A 24069-nucleotide genomic window follows, 5' to 3' on the forward strand; every position below is an offset into this window, starting at 1 on the left:
CATAAGTACTCACACATGGCTGCTTTTGATATGAACACTGGCCTTGAAGAGAAACAAGGCATTTTAATGATCCCTTCCACTCCAAAGGGACTCTTTGGTGTGGGCTTCTGGAAGAGTTTGCAGCTCACTGCAAGCTAAAGCCTGGAGGAAGGGCAGCATTACAAAATGAAAACACAAAAAGGGGTGAAGAGAGGCTTCAGGGAGAGGCCAAAAACCAGAAAACTCCTCTGGAGGAAGTCCCTTTTGACCATGGCAGCACAGAGGGGCTTCAGTCTCCAGTGATGGGGAGTCTGTGTTCATAGCCAGGATTAGGATCACTTGGTTCCTAGCACAGCCCTGGGCACAAACCTCACTCCTCTCAGGAGCTTTTCTCACTTTTGCCCATGACCAGAAGCCTTGGACTGTTCCACAGTGTGGCCCTTCCTCCATGACCCCAGGCTGAGTTGGCAGCCCCCTGGAAAGTGAACACCTCTGACCAGCACTGCTCTGTGCCCAGGCCTTCAGCATTTAATGTGTACAGGAGGTGATCCCTCTGGAATTTCCACCCAGCTTGCCCCTGGATAGTATTACCAAAGTGCCCAACACCTGATCACAATCCTTCATGTACATGCACATCCTCAAAGCCTCGTTAAGACCAGGGTATGACCCAGAACGTGTCTGGGGAACAAGCTGAGACCTCTGTGTGCTCAAATGAGTATGGCTGAAGCATGTCTTTGCTCTCAAAAGATCTTTCAGGTTCTCTGTGCCAAGACAAAGCAGCAGCAAGAACATGGTGTTAGTTTAAAAAAAAAAAAAAAGCCACAGAGCTCAAGAAAAACTGATAAATCACAAAGTTCTTCTCTCCCCAAGATCAGCAACTGTTCTACAAACCAGTAGCCATGAAAGGAATGATTTTCCAGAATTTATCTATTCCAAGCACAGTGGCTTTTTGTAAATGCTGTGTGACCCCAGACGCCTAATTTTACAAAAAAAAATAAGCTTTCACCTGCAAAGACCCTTGGCAGCCTCATCCACCTGCACAGATTGAGAAAGCCTTGGGAGAAGACAGCTGCAAGGAGATGGGCCTCTGGAAGCTCTTCTGGAGGTGCTTCTCATACAAGTTTGGCAATGGAGGGAATGAGCTCAGGAGAGGGCTGCACCAAGAAAACTCAGCACTCAACCCCACTGAGCATCTCTCAAGAAAATCCCCAAAGGCAAATAATTCACAGAGTATCTGAGACATGAATTTTCTTTTATGAAGGCAGACCTGAGTTTAGCACATGTGCAAAAGTTGGGGCTGGTGTGGGATGAGTGCATCCAAAGCATAAAAACCTTCAGCAGAGGCCTGTGCAGGTATGAACACATCCTTTGTCACATCCAGAGTGAACACCAAAGCCAAGTGTTTTAACTGGACTGTCTTAAGTGAAAACCTTCATGCCAAAATTCAGGTTTCTATGTCTAAACTGCCCTGACTTGTATGTAAAAGTTAAGAGGAAAATTCTCTCTATCCAAGGCAAAAGCAGATGCCAGCTGGGCTGATTTCCACATGAGACAGCCACCTCCTTCATGGGCACTGGGCTCTTCACTGGCTCTTCCAAGGGGGCAGTGTTTCTTCTACTAAGTCAGCAATGACTGACAACTCAAAGCACCCATTCCCCACAGAGAGCTTTTCAGGCTCAGACAAGGACATCTGGATGGCCGTGTTCCTGAGCTGGGTGATGAAACATTTGTTTGCAAACCCACCATCTCTCCAGATGCTGCTCACAGAACGTAAAATACCATAGGGGTTGGGTTGTTTGCAGGTCAAAGCCTCTTTTCAGCTCAGTTAAACTCCTCTTCCTGACTGACTCTGTGCTTGTTTCTGCTCAAATTGAGTGGCAATAAGTGCCTGCAGGGGTTTCATCACCTCTCCGTGAAGTCAGCAAAGCTGGTTGAGAAATTCCCATCTTGTTGACATGCAACAAGTCATCACTGATGGGTACCCATTCACCCAGAATGCCAAACTTCTTCAGGGAGCACTTTTTGCCCAGCAGCATGAAAACTATGAAATCTTCATGCTGCTTCCCCTTTGGTTCCATCCTACCTAGACCTGAAATACGGAGAAACCAGAAGTCTGTTTTTTCTAGGTGTGCCCAAAAAGTTCCAGTTGGAACTTTGGGAAGTACCTCTGTGCACCCATTATTATTCCTGTTTCTCAGACCAAACTGTTTGGGGTTTCAACCCTTCCCTTCCTGCCCATGGCAGGGCAAGGTGCACTGAGATGTAAAGTGCTCCAAGCAATATCTCTGTATCCAGAAGCAAAATAAGCCCAACCTGGGGCAGGAACAGTCCCAGATACAAGAGCTCCAGCAGCAGTCAGAGCATAGGAAAGGGGCTGGGAAAAGAGAGGAGGAAAAAGGGAGAGAAAAGGGTAGGAGAAAGAAGATAAAGAAAGGGAACTAGGGATAAGGATCCAGGAGCTGGAGCTTTTAAAAAAATAAGCCCATGCATGACAAAAGTACGTATTTTGCCCATAAAATTGCAAGGCATAAAGATGCTAGCTAAGGAATATTTATAAAGCAGGCATGCTTGCTCCTAGTGAGAACAGCTTAGAAGCTCTCCAGCTCTCAAAAATTCTAAGACTAGCCAAAAAATCTGTGGCTGGAGGACAGCCAGCCCATACCCAGGCCGAATGATGACAGCCCGTAATCATTTTTGTCTCACTGCAGACAACTGGTGACAGGCACATATGAGGCTCAGCCTTCTCCTTGTACAGCCCTCCCATTTGATTTCCTTGCGTACGGGACAAATAACAAAAAAACAAACAAAACAAAAAACAAAACAAAACAAAAAATCCACCATCACCACTGAATGAGGGAATAATTCACTTTGAGAGGAACCTCTGGAGGTCAGAAGTCTTGGATCTGGATGTAAATAACTGAGATTATAAATCTTAATAACAAACAAAACCCTCAATTTTCAGTGCTTCTTGTCTCTTTTAATGGACCTTTGCTTGGCCCAAGTCCTGCTTTTTGCCTTGCCACTAACCTGCAAAGCTGCTAATTAGATGCAGAGACAAGCTCCCTATCCATCACCTTGGATGGCTTGGGTACCTGCTTTTGCCTCTTTAAGCATCAGCAAAACCCTCTTCACCTCTGTGGTGCAGGATCAGGCAAAGGGCTGGCTCCTGCCTCCTGGAAAAAGCCCTGAGACACCTCCAGCATTGCCACACGGCCACCAGCGGGCTGTGCGGCCATGGGAACAGGCTTGCACAGCATCGCTGCTTTCTCTCCCTCTTGAACACGGGCTCCATCTCCAGAAGAAGGAATCTTGGCTGGTGAGGCTCTAACGGGGCCACAGACCAGATGACACAGAGAGCAGCTCAGAGCACGTACTGCCCTGCCCTCTAGATGCAGACCTGGGAATCCAGCACAGACACAAGCTGAGGAGGAGTTTGCTTTCCCCCTTTTACTTCTTTTCTTGTCGCATCTTCCACCCTCCAAGTGCAGCAGGAGCACTGGTGAGGCAGAAGACGCTCAGGCATCTGGCTTTGATCGATGAGGGACAACCACCCCCGCCAAGGCCACAGGGAGGTGAAAAGGAGATGGCTTGCACACGAGACAGGGCTGTCTGCCTTCCTGCAAACAGGCTCCCAGGCAGGCTGTGTTCATTTGGGGTGAAATAAGGCATGAAATGAAGCCCAGATCCACCAGCCCTGCTTCAAACAGCTGCCAGCAGATACTAAGAGGATCCTGCCAGAGGAGGAGAGTGCTCAAAGCTGTGCTGTAAGCACACAAGGCTTACTGAGAAGGAGAAACGATGACGGAGGGGAAAAGCAGCCTTGGCGGTGCATTAAAAACTGGAACTGGGTGGACAACATCCCCACCTGCTTGCCTCTCCCTCCTGAACAAACAACTCGGTTTGCTGAGTTTTACTGCACAAAGGCTCACTGCAGGTTGCCCAGAGCCAGCCCAGCTCATTCCCATGTTCCCTGGCCTTTCCCCTAAAAGCACCATGGGCTTCCCCCTGCAGCTCTGCTCACCCAGCACTGCACTGGTGATCCAGACACCGAGCAAGGCCAAGGCTGCAGAGAAAAGGGGCAGGCACTGGTATGGGGAGTAATGTTTCTCAAGGAGGGGCTGTCTCTGCACCTCCTTCAACTGCACCTGTTTTGGGACTAATATGCACATACTTTTATGCCCAGCCCTATAAATTATGCAGGGAACCTCAAGGCTATGACTACAAAATAGGGGGACTGGAAAAAGCACACATACACACACACAAAAATAAGAACTGCCTGTTCCAAACACCTCCAAAAGTCCTTTCTGGATGCTGCACAGCCCTAAATCACCACAACAGCATCGCCAAAAAACAGCCTGGCAATAGATTTGGAACCCCAAACCCAATTCAGAGATGTTCCCTTCCGCACAGCCTGTTCTAGGCTGATTCTAAGCTTGAGACTGAAGGCTAAGGCTTTAAAACATCCCTTTACAAGTCTTTCTCAGGTGACTGATTTCCTCCTCCATCTTATTAGCGGCAGCCAGCAGATGCTGTTTCCCCAGCAGAAACCACACTTCACTTGTTACAGTCATCTCAAAACCACCCTGTCATTTCTCCCCTCCTCACGGCCACAGTGAAGCCTGGAGAATATTCATCAAGAGGCAGACACAGCAGCAGCTTTTTATGGTTAAGCTCAGGTCATTAATCTCTATTGAGACTTTTCATAATCTTCCTCAGCTTCATGTTTGTTTAACTCTTGGATAGTCGCTCTGTGGAGCTCTGGGTAATCACAGATTAACTGCTTTTTAATATTAATAGCTTTTCATTAATGTGCCAGGCTCTCTCCCCTCCAGAGCCCAGGAAATAGCTGTTAGCACTGTGCCTGCAGCTCCCTGTGGTGAAAAGGACTTCTGTCTCTGGGGCCAAAATTCCACAGCATGAGCCCAGATCTTGTGTCCTGTGGCTGCTTTGTAGCAGAAGCATTTTAGAACAGGAGCAATTCCCTCCTCCTCTAGGCCAGTGCAGGGAGCTTCCTCCTGCAGACAGCTCAGAGAAGCTGCTCTGGAGTCACCACAAACTGCAGCACACTCAAGGGCATGTAGGGGCCCCACTCCGATGCCCTCATCCTTCTAGGAGAGAGCTTTACTTACGAGGCCCCACACCAAGGCCCTACAAAGCAGGGTGGGGCAGGACATGTGGCCACAAAAGACCTCCCAGATTAAACACAAAACCTGCCCAGAAGTGACATGAGGGCTGCAAGCCAGCCTTTACCAGGGTGGTGTGATCACAGTGTGAAAGCAAGAGCCTCAGCCGCTCCCCCGTGGCAGAAACTCCAGGTGCCAGAGGTGCACACCTTGCTGTGCCACTCCTGTAGGACCATGTGAGGTGAATGGAGCTGACACTGTGCATCTTCATTCATGTGGCCCATGGGGATGGTCACTGGTGAGTCCCAGAGCCTGAGTCACATCTTAGTGTGCACAAATCATGGGCTGAGAATGGGCTAAGTGTGAAGCCACATTGCTTCTCATTTAGGCTGTAGCCAGGATACAGAGCACACATTGCAGAGGCCCTAAAGAGTTAGTCCGACATCTCCAACGCCCTCCTCATCACCTGTATTCCTTCTCTCAAGCCTCTTACATTTTTCAATACCTTAGTCTTGTTTAAAAGCCATCACAGGACACATGAAGCCTTTCCAAGAACACACTTCTTGCCTGGTTATTCACAAACAAGGAACTTCTCACCCACGCCACTGGCACGTTAACCCTCTGCTTTATAAATATCAATGGACTCTGTTTTGCATGAGCCTGAAGCTCTGTGTATTTCCCCCCGCAGCCCACGAGCAGTTGGGATGAGCTGGCTCCTGCGCCCATGCCATCCCCTCTAGCACCCTCTGCTCCACGTCCAGCCTGGCCCTGGGATGCCGAGCTGCCCTGTCCCAGGCGTCACACAGAGCATGAGCTGCACCAGCTGCCAGAACATCTCTTGGCCAGAAGGAGTCCCAGTCCCCTCTTTGCTGACAATGAGCTGTGACCAACATGTCTGGAGCTTGCTGAGCAGAAGCCCCTCACTCCTCCACAAGCCCACCATCCTGCTCTCTGGGTGGAGAAGGAAACCCCCACTATCTGGAGTGCAGGGGCAGCTTCAGGTGGGACTTCAGTGCCAGGGCTTTGTCCACCACCTCCGGGGGCTGCAGGATGTGCCACTGGGCGAGGGGCCGGCGTGGGTTGGACAGCATGTCGGACCAGTGCCGCAGCTGGTTGCCTGTGGCTCGGCAGCCCAGGAAGAGTTTGCCAATGAGCTCATTCTTGGCCACTTTGTCATGATCCCAGACGGAGATGACCACGTCCACATTCTAGGGGGGACACGAGAAAGAGGGTCAGTGGGAAGAGGTTTGCTGCAGTGGGGACCTGCTCAGCCCTGGACACGTCAGGGAAACCCACCTGGATCTGACTGAAAGGCACCTCAAAAACAAACGCCTCATTGAAGTAAGGGCTTAAGGTGTTTTTCTTCACACTTGTCCTTTTTTTCTTCCATTTCTTCCTGTTCAGTATGAGATGCACCTTGACAAAAGGATCTGAAGAGAGAGAGGGCACACCTGGTACAAGGGACAGTTTTGGACTGAAGAACTCAGACCCAAAATAGTTTTCTCGAGCCATTCCCAACGAGACCATGGCAGCCCACTTGTCACTCCTTGTGGTGAGATAGCCACCTCAGAGCTCCCTTCCTCCTGCCAAGCTCCCTGTACAATCAAGCCATGACATCTCCTCCTGGGAGACACTTCCAGCACTGCCCAAAGCTGGAGTATCTATGCTGGGGAGGCTGGGAATCAGCCAAGGGCTGAATATGGTGGTGGCAGCAGGAAGGAGGTCTTAAAACCAAGAGTTTTCAAGGCTTTGTGGCTCTTGGTGCCACCACTGAGGCCTGGGCAGGAGTAGGAAGGTCTGAGCACCAGCAGCCCCCACTGACCTGAGAGTCCATCAGAGTCCATCCGCTTCAGCTGCCTGGCTTCCAGGATGAGCACCGTCAGCTTGCCAGTGCTGGGGACATAGCGCAGTGAGAAGCAGATCTCACCCAGATGCTCTTCCTGATGGAGAGATGCCAGTAATTCGTACCAGGCACAGGAGCCAGCTCACCTGAGGCTGGAGCACCAGGCAGGCCCCAGGTTTCCTGAGGGGGAAACACAAACTCCCCTGCTTGCCCCTAAGGGCTTGCTTCTTGTGGTGGTGGCAAGCCAAGCAAGAGCACATGCCCCTCAGCAGAGTTTCCCACCCACCAGGACCAACCTCCACTTTACTGGCCACTGCCAGGTCACTCCACTGCTCGATGACATGCTGCAGGTTGACACTGGCCAGGGGCAGCCGGACCTCACCAATGATGTCATGCTTGGCAAAGCGGTTGAAGTCATAGATCTGCATCACCAGTGTGGATTCAGACACCTCTGCCTGGGGTACCTGCAGGGGAGGACCCAAAAGCCTGGAGTCACTCCTCAGTGGAAGCCCTTCTCCATGAGGATATTCCTCTCTCACATTTCCCAGTCCTGACTACACAAGCGTCTCCCTTTCTGGAGAGGTTTTTGCCCAGGAAGCAGTGTCTATGCAACATTTTTGATGCGACCAAAAAAACATCATTTGCTTTGGTTTGTACCTGGAAAGTGAAGCTCTCGTTGAAGATGGGGTTCAGGGTCTTGCGGTAGACCTTGGTCTCATATCTCTTCCTCCTATCGGACGTTAGGTAGACAATCACATACGGATCAGATGTGCCTCCGCTGTCCATGGCCTTCAGCTCAACTGCCCGCTTCACGCCAACCTTCAGCTGGAGAGGAGTGAGGCACTGATAAAATCCTTTGCACGTGGCCAGAATGGAAATAAGCCATGTGAAGACTTATCAAGTCTCTGAGGATGTCCAGCACTTCTCAAAATGGCTTAATACTAGCAAGACAACTTCTCTGGACATGCTTTGTAAAACAAAAGGTTTTAATAATGACTAATAAACATCATAGAACAAAGAAATAGAAGTCAAACACGGTGTAGAAAACACTCTTACACTGGTAAGGCAGTCCAAAAAAGTGCAGAGCACCTCTGTGCTGTCCCTTTAGTACTTGATTGTCTAGGTGGGCTATTTGGCACCTTGCCCAATGAAATTGGCAACAGGCTTTGCGGTACACTTCCAAAGCCCAACCAGTGCCTCTGTGCTGGCACTGAGCCAGTCACAATAAGAAGGCTATAGAAAATTCTAGTTTAACTTCCTTACATGTTCCAAGGTAAGCTGAAACTCTTTCCCTTATATAGAAAACACCTGCTCGAGTGTGGAAATGCATTCCTACAAGGCACAGGGTCACGGGGTGCAGAGGATGGGGTCAGGCAGCTCAGTCAGGACTCAGTGGGAAGTGAGTGCAACAGTGAGGAACGCCTTCACACCATGCAGCATGAGAGCTGGCGGGCGGCAGGCAGGTGGGAGAGGGTACGCCCACCTCAGTGGGCAGCAAAGAGTGACCATGCAAGAGCATGTCTTTTTCCCTGCTGTGCCTTGGCCACGAGCATCCCCACCTCCTGTATGCGGAAGTTGTACTCCAGGGAGTACTGCAGCTTTCCTCGCTGCTTCTGCTCTACTTCCCGCTCCAGGTCCTCCATCTCAGGCTGGACCTGCGGCAGAGAGCAACACTACCCTTAGGATGCACTCAGCAGTGTCCCTGCCATGCCGTGCTCCCACCATGCCTGGGGCTGGCCGGTGCAGCAGCAAACCCTCAGGGAGGAGGGAGGTGGGATTGAGGGGAAGGCAGGACGCACGAGGCTGGTCGTGGTGGAGTTGCTGACAGCACACAAGCCGATTCTCTCCTTCTTCTTGGGCTTCTTCTTGCAACAGCAGCACTTGACAATGCAGATGAGGAAGAGAAGGAGGAGAATGGCCCCTGCCACAGCCACAGTGATGAGCGCCCATTTGGGTACTGGTGCGATGTTTAGGGAGTGGAGGTGGACAGAAGAGTTAAAACCAAGCAAAACATACAGAGTACATTTAAACCCCATCCTGGTGCTTCAGCATTTAGCACTTGTACTTTCAAAAGTGCCCCTAGAATCCTGGGCATGCCCCATGCAGGAAGACCATGGCTGAAGACCATTCCCCAAATGGGTAGCAAAGATATCCTCTGCCCCTGAAGCAGCGTGGTAGCACTCTGCAGTAATCCCACCCTGATGGAGCCCATTAGAAGATGAAATTTGAAGGGAAGCTGAAGTGAATTCACAGCCTCAGAGTCCAGCAGCCCCAGCAGGTAACGCTGCCTAGGAGAGGAGGGCAAGAGACCCTGTACTCACACGGGATCCAGCTAAACCAGCTATCCAGGGAGCCCGGCCAAGCTGTGGTGGTGATGCTGGTGTGTGGGGAGGCCGTAGTCCTGCCTTTCCTGGCTGCCACTGCCATGGCGAATCTGGGGTGACCTGGGAACACAGGCACAATTAACAGGGTGGGGATTTCCTCTCCGGTAGCACGTGTGCTGCCCGTAGCCCAGGGCTCTAATGAGAGCAAGCACAGTTAAAATACAGAGCTCAGGGTAAGCGATTAGAGCTTGGCCACATTGACAGTGAGATGTGAAATGAAGTGGGAGGGAGCCGCCGGCAGGGAGGGCTCTGTGCCAGCCGGCCCCTCCCATACAGCCTTCTCCTTCACTTCATTGCAGGTCTGCCTGCTGAAACGGGACAGACTGAGCCGTCCAGGGCGTTTTGAGAAGAGGAATCACTTGGCTGCAGGGGACAAAAACCAAGAGCTGTTTTGTGCTGGCTCCTCCCTGGCCAGACAGAGTGACCTGAAGGGTTTGCTCAGCTCCAGGAAAGCCCCGTCATCAGCTAACACCCCTTTTTGGCTATTTTCCCTCCTGTCACAGGGCTGGGGAGCGGTAAGGTTGGCTCCTGGGCTTGCAACAGGGCTGATGTGCCCTCGTTGCTGGTGGCAGTGCTGCCACCAGGCTGGGGCCACACCGGCTCGGAAACTTTCCGTGAGCTCAGCCTGTGCACATGGCAACGCTGACACAGCCTGAGGGAAGGCTTCAGATTTAACGCAGGACGGCTGACAGCATTGCTTTCCCCATGGCAAAGCTCTCATTCTAGCATGAACGCTTCCTCATAGCCGAATTCCTTTCGCGTCACGGGCACAGGTGTGCCCGGAGCCGTGCTGCGCCTGAGCCGGCCCGCAGCCACCACGGCACGGTGGCACCAGCCCCGGTGCCCGGGCTGCCAGCAACGTGCCTGCTGCTGCCCCAGCCTCCTGCCCTGCGTTCCAGTGCGTCCCTGCTCAAGCAGCCAGCTCCACCTCGCTCTGCCCCCACTCTGCCCACGCTCTGCCCATCCCAAGGTACTCCTTGCATGCAGAGGAGGAAACCGCGTCTGCACTTCCCTCCTCTGAGCTCGCGAAGCCAGCAAGAACGCTTTCTTTTCCCAGCAGGGTGCTCTGCTGCTTGTGGGCATAGGGCTGGAGGGATGTGGGAATTGCTGTCATCCCTGCCACATCATTGCTGGGACAATGAGGTGCAGCTTAAATGACTTGTCCAGGGCCACTTGGTATTCCTGTGTCATTGGACACCCGAAGCATCGCTCAGGTATTTTAGAGGTGCCAGGCTGCAGCTTTGGAGTGAAGGGTGGACAGGACAGCACAGACAAGCAGGCACCCACCCAGCACAGAATTAGGAGCATCAGTACTTTTTGCCTGCCACAGGCTGTGTCACATTAGTCTAACATTAACCCTGGTTTTAAAAAACCCTTTCTCCCAACCCTGAAGAATGAACTGAGCCACCACTTTGGGAACGATGGGGACAGCCCTGCTGTGTCTGGCACAGGAGGCATAGTCTCAGTGGGCACTCTGCTGGGAGCATGGAGCATCCACGTTCCTGGAAAAGCAGCTGGGGGAACCCTGACTCTGGCTCCCACCCTGTGCTGACTGGGTTCCCAAATCCAGGCTTACCGACAAGTCTCCTTCCCAGCGTCAGTCTCCCCTCCCTGCTGTGCAGGCTCCAGTCAAGCCACCACGCGTGGCAGGGGCATGCTGTGGGCTGCGATGGGAGCCCACCGGGCTGAGCGTGCAGAAGGGATGGTGGCTGCACTGCACACACAAAACAGGAAAGTCTGCTTTGCCAGCTCAGGAACCGGGTGGCCCCAGCAGCTCCGCTGGCCCCACCTCGCCGCTGACCCAAGCAGTGTTCATGCAGGTGAAAAGCCAGCAGGGAACTCCCTGCTGGACCAGGAAGCAAAACCTGCCCTCCTGCCTGCGAGAAGCTGGAGGGCATTGCTGCCCAGCTCCACACACTGGGAAATTCGCTTCTCCAAGTTCTCCCTGCAGCAATGCTGGGCTGGATGTATGGCTGCAGGCACTTAGCACAAGGGAATGGCCACTTTCAAGGGGATGGGTGCACGACTGCATCCATCCCTGGTGAGCTCTGCACTTGGGAAGCCCAGCTCCTTGGCCCACAGGGCATGCACTGTGTGAGGGCCTGCAAAACGTGTGTGTGGATGAACAGGAATGCTCTGCTGTGACACAGCAGGGAGGGCAGACAGGACAAGGGGATACTGCTTGGGTGGTTTCATCCTCTAGCGCCAACAGAAGCACCAGGCACACAGCCAGGAGCAATTTCACAGGCTTCCACTGCACTAAATTTATGCTTGCAAACCTCTTCCCTTGCTGCCAACTCAGCAAAGTCTGCCCAAAGCCTGCCTTATCGCCACGTAAATGTGGGGTGGTGTCAGAAGCAGGGAGCAATACTGCAAGACTGACAGTGTCTAATGGCTGATGTAGTGATGGGGGGAGATGCCCCAGAAACCAGACCTGTCCCAGCTCTGCCCTGCCCCCTGACTCACCAGTCCTTCCAGATTTTCACATGGCCACCAAGGCACTGCAATAGTGGGTACCTAATCCCAGGAGAAGGGCTAGGGTTGCCCCTCAGCCACCCAAAAAGCAGCCACCCTCACAAGGGCCCTGCACTCCTGCTGCTCAGAGAAGCACCATCTCCAGGAATAGGAGATGCAGGAATGATGCTGCAGCAAACCTCTGGGGGAGCTTTTTGCTCTAAACTGGAAGTCCCAGGGGATGCACAAGATGCATTGTGGGGATGAGGGAATAGGGAATATTAAAATACTCCAGGGAAAGGGGGTCTGCATATGCACACTAAAAGCTGAGCATATAAGTAGCCTTTTCAACAGGTTGTTTGCTAGAGACAGCTAAAAGAGAAGAGATTCAGATCTTAGGAAGAAATTCTTTACTCAGAGGGTAATGAAGGACTAGAACATGTTGCCCAGAGAAGCTGTGGCCTCATCCCTGGAAGAGTTGAAGGCCAGGTTGTATGGGACCCTGAGCAAGCTGATCTGATGTGTGGCGTTCCTGCCCATGGTGGAACGGGTTGGACCTAGATGATCTTTAGGACCCTTCCGACCAAAATAATTCTGTGAACTCAGTGAGACACAGCTGCATAGAACCCTGGTGGCTTCCCACATTCTGGGAGGAGGTTTGGTGATCCTGGTGATAGCCTGGTGTCATGCAGGGGGAAAACTGCTCGGCCTGAGTGCAGGTGAGTTTGGTCTGCATTAGCAGGAGCCAGGCTGGGCAGGCTGCAGCAGTGGCCCTTGTTCCAGCAGCCAAGAGCCTCTGGAACAGCAGTGGCAAGGGAAAAGCTGCAGGATGGTCCTGTGTCATCCCCCCTCCCCTCATCCTCTCCCCCTCACATCCCTGACAGTCACACTCTTGGAAAGAATAGGGGTGTTGAACTATCCTGGCACCACAAGCACCCACAGGGCTGGGTGCCTACCCAGAAAAGTTAAATCCTAGCCCCAAAATCAACCCTGCTCAGGACAGCATGTGAGATCCAGCTTTCAGGAAAGGAGGGAAAAAAGATCCAAAACCATTACAGTGAAACTGCAAACACGCTGCACCCAGCCACGCTCTGCACCTGCCTTTGCTCCCTGCATCCCTGCATACGCTGTGAGTCACTCTGGACCGGGTACTACTATTTTTTGCGGTCAAAAATACAACCATTCAGGTACTGGGCAATGAGAGGACCAGAGGCACGCTATAAATACTCCAGCTGCAGAAATAAGACATCACTGCTTGTGGACAGGGATCAGCCACTACGCACAAGCGCCGAGGGGGCTCCGGAAGCAGGAGCAGCACCGAGTCCCCTCCCCAGGGTGACAGGGCAGTGTCCGAAGCCAGGCCCAGGTGACCACGGCCCTGTGTAATGCCAGCCGGGAACTGCAGGCTGGCCCGGGCACGACGCCAACCAGCCGGCTGCCTACAAATCCCAGCACGCCGGGGAGCGGAGCTGCGCCCATCCCGCTCCTGCCTGCTTCCTGCAGCGCGGGCAGGGGGAAATATAAACAGCAGCACCCGGGGCACGGCTGGCATGCTGCCGCCGGACACGCTGTGCCGCGGAGCAGAGGCGGCGCTCGGGTGAGTTCGGGCTTTTCTCTCTAGCAGAACCCTGGCTGTGTGCGGGGGGCACATCTGCTCCCTGGCAGGCAGCCGGAGGAAGAGCTGCGGGAACCGGCAGCACCCGCCTGGAATGTTTTCCTGGGGTCTCGCAGCGAGACGTGCGGTCTGTGCAGATCCGTGTGCGAACAGCACTGCGGGGTATCGGGGCACGGAGATGGAAAAGAGAAGTCGGGCTTGGTAGAGCGAAGCAGAAATTAGAGGTGGATTCTCCCAGCAGGAAGGGCTGCTCAGCTCCGTTGCCTCCTTGCATTTAAGTTTGAGAGAATACTTGGTTGAGATGATGTCAGAGGAAAGCTTCTGCCTGCGCAGCTGGGCTGGTGTTTGCCACCCTCTCTGGGTGAGGAGGAGACCCCTTCCCAGCGTGGGCATGGGGTGGAGGAAGCAGAGGGATGCTCAGCATCCCCTGGCTTTCCAGGCAGCCCTGGCTGGAGGAGTAGCGCTGCTGCAGGACTTGGTACTCCTCGGGCAGTCGGGCAGTGCACATGCGAGCACTGAGCCCCCCGTGGCAAGGCTGTGGCTCTCACGGCTGGCATCAGCCGAGGGTGTTGCCTACTGGCCCAGGCAACATTTTGCAGTCCCTGAACAATAAACACTAATTAAATAAAACTGGGGCAAAAGACAGGTCTCTGTGGAGACCCTGACTTGTCCTTTGCACTGCATGTTGGCTTTGCTCTTTGCTTGCACAGCCCCCTAGTACAGTAATCGGGCAGACCAACCCCATCACAGGAATCCCAGCCTTTATCCAAGCCCTCACCACACACTTCTACTTACTCTGGCCTTTTACAGCTGCAAATGAGCTGCTGATGCAGTGAACTCATTCATTTGTAGATACAAATTCACCATTCAAGCAAAAGTGGCAAAAAAGCAACAAGGATGTGAACTGGAAACCTGCCTTTAAGATCTAACCTGTTTTAGCTTTTAAATACAGCCTTATTTTGCTTGGCAAAGAGCTCCACAACAGCTTTCAGCAGTTCCACACAGAGAATAATTCTCTTTGAGAAAAATGAAAGTAAAAATAAAGCAGTGATCTCTGTTTGAAAAGCCACTTTTCCATCACATTTAATTGGAACTATTAGAACAGTTTTTCTTGGAGCAGAGATGCTGTTAGCAGAAACGGGTTCATCTGGGCTGCTGTACTTAATGTGTTGGGTGTTTCCTGTCTCTTTTCCACTCTTCCCCCTCTCTAGATTGACTATAGATTGACTATGTTATAATCTGACAGTTTAATATTATATTTTCAGTTAAAGGCTGAGAGTTGAAGATGGCAGAGCCGGAAAACACAGTCATAAACACCAATGTAAAACAGGTAAAATGCTGTTCATTACAAAACACACATCCTGTATTTCCAAACCAAGTTTTGAAATGCCACCACAGAAGTGATCACACCACAACCCAGAACTGGGTTTCAGCAGAAGTGGCTGTCCCAGGGCTGCTGGGAACCTGGTCCCAGTGAAATCCATGTGATTTCCAATTGTGTGAACTGGGCATGTACCTGCTACAGGTACATTTGCTCACACTTAAATTTTGGAGCAGCCAGGGAGAAAGCAGCAGCCTCTCTATATACACAGAGACTTTATTTGACTGGCCAGAACAGACACAAATGAAGGGTAGTACCAGCAGTATGTGCAGAGAAACCCAGCAGAAACAGATAACTGTGGCTGTGCTGTGCTCACAAACAATAAAATTATGAAGCAATCCCCTCTGTGTGAGCTGTCCTTGGAGCACGTGGCACTTATCAGACAGGTTAGGGTTTCACAACTGCCAGCCCCATCCTTGGTGGCCTGAATATGAAGACTGGGTGTGGTACCTCTGGCATCAGGAACCGTGACACAGGGGTGACACCTCCAGCACCCAACCCTGCCAGACTGGTTGGTGCCCCTGCTCACCCCACCTCCACGAGCTCCTTCTCTGCTGTCCCCTGACTCCTCTTTCCTCCCTGTCCTGCAGAAGGACCCCAGTACAGCACTGGTCATTGCTGTGACCACCAGAGCCATCTTCAACCTGGAGGAGGAGCACAAGCTCTACCTGGAGAAGGGCAAGGAGGAGTACACAAGGCACCAGCAGGCCAACCAGGATAAGCCCTTGCTACCAGGCACAGCCTTTGCCTTCATCCAGGTGAGCCCCACAGCTGGCTAGGGGCACATGCAGACACTCACAGGATGGAGTGAAAGCTCAGCTTTCCCAATTTTAAGTCTCCACTCCATCACAGGGTTTAGCTATGCCTGTCCTGATCTCTTGGCATCGCTGCAGGGCATTGAGACCTGTGCTCCTGAGCAGTCCATCTCCCCCATAGCTTTTCCAGGATGGTTGTTCTGTCTGGCTGTCCAAAGCATGCCAGCCTTGCCACAGCTGACAGATGCAGCACAAACCACTAACCTTAACTGCAAAAGAGCCCCTGCAAAGGTACTGCAGTCATGCCTCTTTAGGAGAGTCCCATCTCCTCCTCACAGGCAGTGCAGTATGTTAACAAGAAGATCCTGGAGAGCAACCCAGCAGAGAGGGACCTTTTTGACATCCTGGTGCTCTCCAACAACAGCCCAGAGAGCGGCGTGCGCATCATCAACAGCGCCAAGCACTACGGTAAGGGGGACCCACCCCTGGCGATGCCCAATTCCCCTGGGAGGCTGCAGAGCAGATCAGGCACCACAGTGGATCATCAGTGGCTAACAGAGAGACAGGGGCCACGAGAAGAAGGGGGGAAGGGGTTCTCTTGGAGCCCAGCTCCCTTCAGCCATCTCTTTCTCAGCAGGAAGCCTGGCAGCATTTTGCACATCCCAGGCATGTTCAGGCAGGAACTGAAAATAAAAAAAGTTGTTTAAAAAAACCATTCTAAATCACACAGTTCTGTCAGGAGGAATGCTCATTTAAGGGAGGGATGGAGGGAATATTTAACTGCAATCTGCAGTTTTATAGGAGCAAGAACAGGTCAAGAAGATGCAGCAAGAACACAGGCAGGTTCCCCACACACCAGTGGAAAATTCATTGCCCTGAGCTCTTGCAGCAAAGCACACCGAGATCCAGGGAGGGAATGAGGGGCTGTGAGAAGGATGTTGCTCCGTAAGACTTCATTCACATCCCTTGTCCTCAAGGCCTGGAGATCTCCAAGTTCTGCTTCGTCAGTGATGAGGACTCCACGCAGTACCTGAAGTCTCACGGCGTGAAGCTGTTCCTCTCGGCTGACAGGACAGATGTCTGCAACGCCCTCCGGAGAGGTGAGTTCTCCCCTCCATCCCACGGCCCCAAACGCACCACACTTCTTCCAAGCAGCTCAGTACCAAGACACAACACAGCCTTTGATTTCACAGGGACAAGGGGTGAATGCCACATTGATTACCAGTACAGTCCTGAACAGTTCAGTTCTTATGTCCTTACCAGTAGCCTGCAAATACACCAGGCTGGCTCAGATGCCCTCATAAGTCACTGAGTGCATTATGCATCATTCTGGACATAGTTCTGCCATGGGCTGGTCATTCCCTGCCTGAGCTATAAGTCTTTCTAACCAAAGATGCAATTCCATTCATCAATGAGAGTTAGTCAGTGATTCCCAGGACTTTGTGAGGATGCCACAGCAATTTGCTGTCTTGGATGTAAGCATGTCCCTGACCTCAGTCGGAGGGAGTGCAGTCTCCCCAGCTCCTCTAACGGGGTTAATCACCTTCTTAATTCACTTGGGTATGAACACATCACCTGGCACTGTCCTTCCAGGTCAGGAGCCTGCCATCTGCAGCCTGGACTTTCCTTCACTACACAGCACATTCCTGGAACCTCCTAGAGAGAATCATTGCTCTGACATGTATCTCCCATCTGGGAGCCTGGGTCCACATACGAGGGTGGGCAGGGAGTAGCTTGTAATTAAGCCAATTACCACAATCAATGGAGATGCCAGCCCGTATTATTCACACCATGGAGTGCTAAATCTGGGCACTAAAGATTGAGGCTTGGCAGGGTGAGCAAGCATCAGGAGGAGGGCTGCTCATGCCTTGACAACCGCCCACCATCTCTTACCACACTTCAGTATCTCCCCAGACCTCAGTTTCTGATCAGCAGCACTTTCTCAGGGGATAATACAGCCATGGAAGGGCTGGGTTCCCCCAGAAAGCTCCCTGACTCAGAGGTCCTGGCGTGGTGATGTGGGACAGGGCTGCAGCAGACGCATGGGGAGCAGCTGTGTAGCAGGCAAAGACACAGGCACCGCAGAAGATTTCAGAATGTAACGAGAAAGCAGCTAGGGCTCTTCCTCCCCCTCATCCACAGCCTTGTCCATAGAGATAAGCGAAAAAAGTCCCTCTGAGGTATGCAACTCCCCTCTAACTTCAGTAGATTTCCATTCCCTACTAATTACTAAGACCCACCATCCCTTTGTGACGTAGCGAAACCCCTTTGAGTATTTAACCCCAAGATACAAGCTAATAAATCGCCATTTTGACCATCCACCATATTAGTGTCAGCGTTTGTCTATAGCCCGAGCAGCTAGAGTAAAGCTCAGCCACCATGCTGTCCTTTGAAACCAAGTCGCCAGCCTTCTACCTGAAAGCAACACAGCTGGCCATGCATGAGCTGCCCCAGAGCTCATGCACCCCTCCTGACCCCACCTTGCTGTGTCTCACAGGGGTCTCAGCAGCGCTCGTCTTCCAGCAGGAGGTGCAGGCCCCCAGCACTCCACTGCGCGTCGTGTTTGACGGGGATGCCGTGCTCTTCTCTGACGAGACAGACCAGATCTTCCAGGAGCAGGGCCTGGAGGGGGCAGTGCAGTACGAGCGGGCGATGGAGGCCATCCCCATAGGAGAGGTGAGCATGCCACCTCGCTTCCATGGGCACCCACAGGCTCTGCTGTCTCTCCTGCTAGGACTTTGCACAAGCAGTCAAAAAAGCCTTACAGATTCTCTGTGCATCCACTACTCAGTCCCTGGTGTGGGTCTGATCTGGAGTCTCACTGGGAATGGATCTGTTACCTCCTGTAAGTAAGCCCTAAATATCTAAGATTGTGGCTAATCCCAACACCACCTTTTGTGGGCTGTGACCTCTTGCTGTCCAGATCCCTGCAGGGCTCAGACCCAGAGGTACTGCTTGCTGGAATGTCCCTTGCTGGTCACTTTGGGATTAGGATGAGCACCACAAGGCTCACCTTCCTCCCAGGGAGCAGAGTGCACAGCCCCAGTCCCAGCATTGCCCGGTCCTGCAGCCCACAGGCACTGTGTGCTCTGCAGAGCCCTGAGAAAGCCTGGAAGAGGAAGTGGCTTGTACAGGCAGAGTAGGGGTTTCCTTATTTCCCACACACTCCCGACTGTCTTGCTGTGCTTCCAGGGTCCCCTGAAGGCTTTTGCCATGCACCTCGGGAAGATGCGTAAGAAGTTCGGCCAGGAAGGATCCCCCATCCGCACCTACCTGGTGACAGCGCGCAGCGGCCGGGACATGGGCATCCGAGCCATCAGGACGCTCCGGGAATGGGGTCTGCCCATCGACGAGGCTTTCTTCATGGATGGGGCTCCCAAGGGCCCCATCCTCGCCCAGATCCAGCCTCACATTTTCTTTGATGATGGGCTTCATAACATCCAAGGGGCTCAAAATGTGGGGGTACCCTCTGCCTGGGTCCCCTCCTGCTGCTGACAGGCTGCAGGCCAGCAGTCCTCCCTCCCAGCAACACAGGGAACTGGGTCAGTTGGAGGCAAAACTTCTGGTGGAGAGGGAAAGATCTAACAGCAGCAAGCAAATCTCAGGGAAAGGGGATGGGAGCATGGACTCCCATGCAAAGCTTGATGCGTATATCTGCTCCTGATAAGAGGTCCTCTACATCTTAGGATAAAGCCTCCAGGATGGGAGGACACCTTTGCTGTGACACTGAGGACTACACCTATCTGCCATGTAGGACCTGGGGATTTTTCTCAAAGAAATAAGGGAAGCTAATGCCACACACACAAGCTGAAGGAAGCAAGAAAAAAATGCTATTTTTGGCTGTGCTCAGACAGTCTACAAGATGGAGCAACACAGGAAAGACATCAGCCTGTTGAGCCGAGTCCAGAGGAGGCCAACCAAGATGATTAAAGGGACAGAGTATCTCTCCTGTGAGGAAGGGTTGAGAGAGTTGGGATTGTTCAGCCTGGAAAAGAGAAGGCCTCAGGGTGACCTAACTGCAGCATTCCAGGACCTGAAGGGAGCCTACAGGAAAGATGGAGAGGGACTATTTAGAAGAGCATGTAGTGACAGGACAAGGGGGAATGGCTTCAGACTGAACAAAGGCAGAAAGAAGGAGTGAGGCCGTGAGGCTGATGAGGCACTGGAATGGGTTGCCCAGGGAAGCTGTGGATGCCCCATCTCTGGGAGGGTTAAATGTTAGGTTAGATGGAGCTCTGAGTAACCTGGTCTAGTGCAAGGTGTCCCTACTCTCACCAGGGTGGCTGCAACTGGATGATCTTTGAGGTCTCTTCCAACCCAAACAATTCTGTGATTCTGTGATGTACTCCCAGGATCTCTTCCTAACGGGAGCCCTGAAGACCCTGGCTCACCAGACACACTCATCTTGGTTTCCTGAGGAGACTGTTGTGGTAGTGAGTGCTTCAGGCAGCTCTAGCTGAACTCAGAAGAGGGAGAAAGACTTCAAAACTGCAAAGGACCTACAGATCTTTTAGAAATGTGTGAATGGGTTGAAGAAAGAAAGTTCAAGCTATTCCTCCTCGTCAAAGACATTATAGCACAAGACAGCTTTCCTTAGGCATGCACACTGCTCACAGAGTGCTTCTAGGAGACAGACCTGTAGGACGCTCAGTTCCTGGAGCTGCAAGACAGGGACAAGGCTGCACCTCAGCACTGAGGTCCATCCAGGAGACGGAACAGCTCCGGTGTCCCACCAGGAGAGGGCACTGGAGATGGGCTGCCTGCAGCGCAAGCCGTGGGGGGGCCAGGGCTGCAGACAGCACTGCAGGGGCTGGGGCAGGACTGGGTACTGCAGCCAACCTTAAATGGATCTCGAGGGCCATGGGTGGGGGGCATGGCTAGGGGGTCTCAGGAGAAACTGCGCCTTGCACATGGTGTACGTGGGTGTGCTCGGTTCTCTGCCTGACATCGCACCACACCCTGAACAGGGATGCCTCTCCTCTGGCAGTTTGGACTCAGTTCTTCATTCTCCTGGGAATCAAGGCACCTGCAAGGTTCACCTGCAGGTTTCTTTCCCCAGGGCTGGATGTGAGTTGCCACTAGAGGCCACTGTGCTGCCTGGGGACAAGGCACCTCAAATCTCTGCCAGCTGTCCAGAAACGCCTCATAAAAAAAACACAAATTGGCTGCCCAGGCGGCAGTGGGATTATGGACAAGGAAAAAAAGATTATGCTGTCTTAGGTTTTTTTAATCTCAATGTAATCGGAAAATAATTATTTTTAAAGGCTTCACAAGTGTTGCTCTCACCAAAGCTTTTTTCCCGCCCAATAAATAAATAAACAAGGTTCCCAGTTTCAGTGCTTTTTCCTCATGCCTGTGTCTAGGAGTGTGGGAGGAAGGGTGGGATAACTCAGTACTCCTTTACACACATTAATTTATTTATCAGGTGTTTGGCAAGTTCATCAAAAGGGCTTGAGTGCACAAGAAACCTCCAGTGGGCTTTGGATTAGGCCCCTGAATGTCATCTTGTATCTGTCTCTAAGCTCACTCCTGCTACCTTGGGCATGGGGACTCTGCACTTCTTGCCTTAGCAAGGGCATCTGCTGGCCCTGACATGCCACTGGCAGAGGTCCCTTTCCTGCCATCCTTGCCACCGTGTGGTTCCAAACTCGGGGCTGCTATGGCAGGGCAGAGATGCCCATGTGCACAGATTTGATAGGAAGCCACTTCCAAAGAAGCAAAGCCTGGCAGGGTCTTGGCACCAGCCGTCTGGCCCCTGGCCCTTTTGCTCAGTGCAGATGCTGAAATTAGATGTTTCGAGGTAGCAACATCAACAACATCAGCCACTCATCATTCGCTAATAATGCTAAGCAGCCGTCAGCTGAGCAAACATTAATTACGGGATGCTCTAAACACGCTCAGTAAGCAGGTGCAGACGTTTGTCCCACTTTTGTGCAGGTCAGATACCACTGAGCTCAATGCAGTGATCCAAGCCCCCACCTCCAGCCCTGCCCACACACACAGCTGGCTGCTTCCATGGCAACTGGTGCTGGGGACACAGACCCAGGGCTGGAGATGACAGTGGTCCAGGGCATCTTCCACCACCCTGACCCGTGGCATCTGCCGATGCCTGGACGGGGCCAGCAGGAGCTTGGTCGCCGCCTTGGGTGAGAGGAAACTAGCTGAGTCAAGGGTGGTGGGGACAGGCCCACGTGAGCCGCTGCAGTGCGTGGGATGCTGAGGCAGGGGGAAGCGCCACATGCCTTCCTCCAGCACTGTCAGCACAGTGGGGGATGACAGGGCAAAACGTGCCCAAAATAGGAAAAAAGGAAGGAAACTGCAGGCTTGTGGGGTTGCATAATGTAGGGCCAAGTACAGCTGCTTCAGGCCATAGTTCAATCTTGTAGCATCAAAATTGCCCTTATTGGCCTGCTCCAATGATGTGCCATCGAAAACACCCTCTGTGAAGGACTGCTGCAGCTTCATGCCCTTCTGCAAGGACAAACTTGCTGTTTCTGTCTTAGAGGCATCTGTAATGAGTTCATTTATGCTTGGGATGCTCCTCAGGTTTTGGCTTTCTGAGGTATCTAAAGCTCCGTCCTTCAAGGGATTGCTGATGCCCCAGGGTGTTGTGCTGCTGCTGCAACTTGAAGAAGGTTCAGCTGCTGGGGCTGCTCATGGCATGCTTCTCTGATACCCGTTTCAGGTTTTGCTGGCCAGGGCAGGGCAGGAGCAGAGCACACTGCCATGTCACCACCACAGATAGGCTCCCTTTTAACCCTGCTGGGTTTCATACCTTTCCACTCCAGGAAAAAAGTGCAAAGGCAGCTCTGAGGACCTGCACTTGATTCTGACCATTGCTTTCTGACAACCCCCCACAACCCAGCCAAAGCTGCCGGGTGTCTGGCTTTCCCTCTGAGACACCCTCCTGGGTCCAGAAAAGGAAGTGGGCCCCTACTCTTCCCAGCCACAGGCAGGCCAGCTGCCTCCTCTGCAGGGCCAAGTTCGGCCAGCGATGCCAAACAAGTGGCCCTTGTTTCAGGGTGGGGCGCGTGACCCCAGAGATCAGAGGATCCGAGGAGTTGTGGGAGAGACCTTTGCCCAGGACCATGCCCTTAATCCCTCACTCACTGCACCAGTCAATTTAGGGTTGCTAAAAACAAAACAACTCAGTGCTAAGCAAGAGAAAGGGTTTTATGAAATGGTGGTAGTGCAGGGAGGGAAGATTGGTGGGTATTTATCTGTGAATAGAGATCCGCAGTGGCAGTGTCTGAGCGGTTCAGCTTCATTGACTCCTGGCTGCAGAGGGAGAGGATGCTGGAGGCTGCAGGACCTGGGTGCAGCTGCAGTGTCTGCCAAGGATGCTCCTACACCTCCCTAACCTACAAGCACCTTTGGTCATGAGCACTGAGCAAAGCATCTTTACATTTTTGACCATAACCCTAACCCTAAGTCACCCTGGTGGCAGTGTACCTTGAGAAACATTCAGGAGTTCTCAGCCAGAGAGGCTGAGATGCCACATCCCACGCTGCAAAAAATTATTAACAGGCTGTTCTGCATGTAGAAGGTCAGAGAGAGGGTGTGCAAAGCCAAAGACTGTGTTTGCCAACGTGCTTAAACCTGGTTTCAAGATCTTAACCCCAAGCAGTCAAACTGAAAATTGTGGCTGTGGTAGCAAGTAAAGATGGAGCTTAGCAGAAAGGTGACAATAAATTAGAATTCAGAGCCTTTATGGAAATATTGACACAGCAGAAACTGCCCCAGGAGGTCCAGACTAACTCACCAAATCACCACTGAGAGCTGGTTCCTCCCACTCCAAGAAAACACATTGCAACTTTTAAGCTGATCCATGGGCTGCAATGGGGTGTTAACCTTCATTTTTCTGAGCCCACACTCCTCTCAGGATCAGAAGTGTCAATTGCTTCAGTGTTTTGTTACATGCAAGAGACATGATTGTACAAATGATGGTCGTCTTAGGGCAGCTTCTGCTGGAAACTAAAGGAAATAATTAAATGACATCTAGTGCTGGCAAAGGAAATGAAATATGTGCTTGGATGTGGCCAGAGGCATTTCTCTGCATCATGATGGAAACCCCACCAGCATGCCCATACCCCCCATCCCAAGCCAGGCTTACACAGGGGACAGAAGCAGGAATTGCTCAAGGTGGTGACAAGGTGAGTTGGGTCCCCGTGTTCCCCATCACATCCTGGCGTGGGTGGGGATGAATCAATACCATCACTGCCACTTACCACCGCATCCCGTCAGCCGCGGGTCACGCTGCCTTGCTGCCAGCGTCTGCCAGGATTGTTGTTGCCCATCCCTGGCAATTTCAGCCTGCTGCAAAATAACTCGGGTGAGGCAAACAACATGAGATCCCTGCCCTAAGGAGCAGACAAGGCCAGTAGTCGGGGAGAGACAGGTCCCTCCTCCCCAAGGTGGGTGCCAGGTGTGTCACTAGCTGTGGGGGAGGATGGGCCAGGGGATGACGAAGAACATCCAGCGCCGAGCAGGGTCAGGAAGGGGCAGGCGGTGTGGGGGTGGCAAGGATTTGGGCAG

At 52.5% G+C, this 24069-nt stretch overlaps 2 protein-coding genes across 2 annotated transcripts; one reads left to right on the top strand and one right to left on the bottom strand.

The window, feature by feature from the left end:
* Window positions 1-5647: 5647 nt before the first annotated feature.
* Window positions 5648-11127, bottom strand: SYT8 (synaptotagmin 8). The gene is made up of 9 exons (XM_063398180.1): window positions 10906-11127; window positions 9267-9389; window positions 8745-8902; window positions 8505-8600; window positions 7603-7770; window positions 7242-7409; window positions 6925-7042; window positions 6399-6532; window positions 5648-6310 (listed from the first exon to the last, which is right to left on the bottom strand). Exons 2-9 carry the CDS (start codon window positions 9370-9372, stop codon window positions 6077-6079), a joined length of 1182 nt encoding a protein of 393 aa, XP_063254250.1. The 5' UTR covers window positions 9373-9389; window positions 10906-11127; the 3' UTR covers window positions 5648-6076.
* Window positions 11128-13221: 2094 nt separating this feature from the next.
* Window positions 13222-20859, top strand: LOC134551078 (cytosolic 5'-nucleotidase 1A-like). Its single transcript, XM_063398181.1, has 7 exons — window positions 13222-13380; window positions 14664-14728; window positions 15370-15537; window positions 15873-16002; window positions 16512-16634; window positions 18032-18210; window positions 18727-20859. The coding sequence occupies exons 2-7, from the start codon at window positions 14684-14686 to the stop codon at window positions 19027-19029; spliced, it is 948 nt and encodes a 315-aa protein (XP_063254251.1). The 5' UTR covers window positions 13222-13380; window positions 14664-14683; the 3' UTR covers window positions 19030-20859.
* Window positions 20860-24069: the final 3210 nt, after the last annotated feature.

The sequence above is a fragment of the Prinia subflava genome, chromosome 5, assembly GCF_021018805.1.
Source record: "Prinia subflava isolate CZ2003 ecotype Zambia chromosome 5, Cam_Psub_1.2, whole genome shotgun sequence".
Taxonomy (NCBI): Eukaryota; Metazoa; Chordata; class Aves; order Passeriformes; family Cisticolidae; genus Prinia; species Prinia subflava.

What these genes read in the sequence shown, in the direction of transcription:
- LOC134551078 (XM_063398181.1), top strand. Translation starts at nt 14,684, where the DNA reads ATGGCAGAGCCGGAAAACACAGTCATAAACACCAATGTAAAACAG. An exon ending in CAGCCTTTGCCTTCATCCAG is followed by an intron (nt 15,538 to 15,872) that starts GTGAGCCCCACA and finishes TCCTCCTCACAG; the next exon opens with GCAGTGCAGTATGTTAACAA. An exon ending in AGGCCATCCCCATAGGAGAG is followed by an intron (nt 18,211 to 18,726) that starts GTGAGCATGCCA and finishes CTGTGCTTCCAG; the next exon opens with GGTCCCCTGAAGGCTTTTGC.
- SYT8 (XM_063398180.1), bottom strand. Translation starts at nt 9,372, where the DNA reads ATGGCAGTGGCAGCCAGGAAAGGCAGGACTACGGCCTCCCCACACACC. An exon ending in ACAACTTCCGCATACAGGAG is followed by an intron (nt 7,771 to 8,504) that starts GTGGGGATGCTC and finishes ACTCCTCTCCAG; the next exon opens with CTGAAGGTTGGCGTGAAGCG. An exon ending in CAGTGGCCAGTAAAGTGGAG is followed by an intron (nt 7,043 to 7,241) that starts GTTGGTCCTGGT and finishes TCTCTCCATCAG; the next exon opens with GAAGAGCATCTGGGTGAGAT.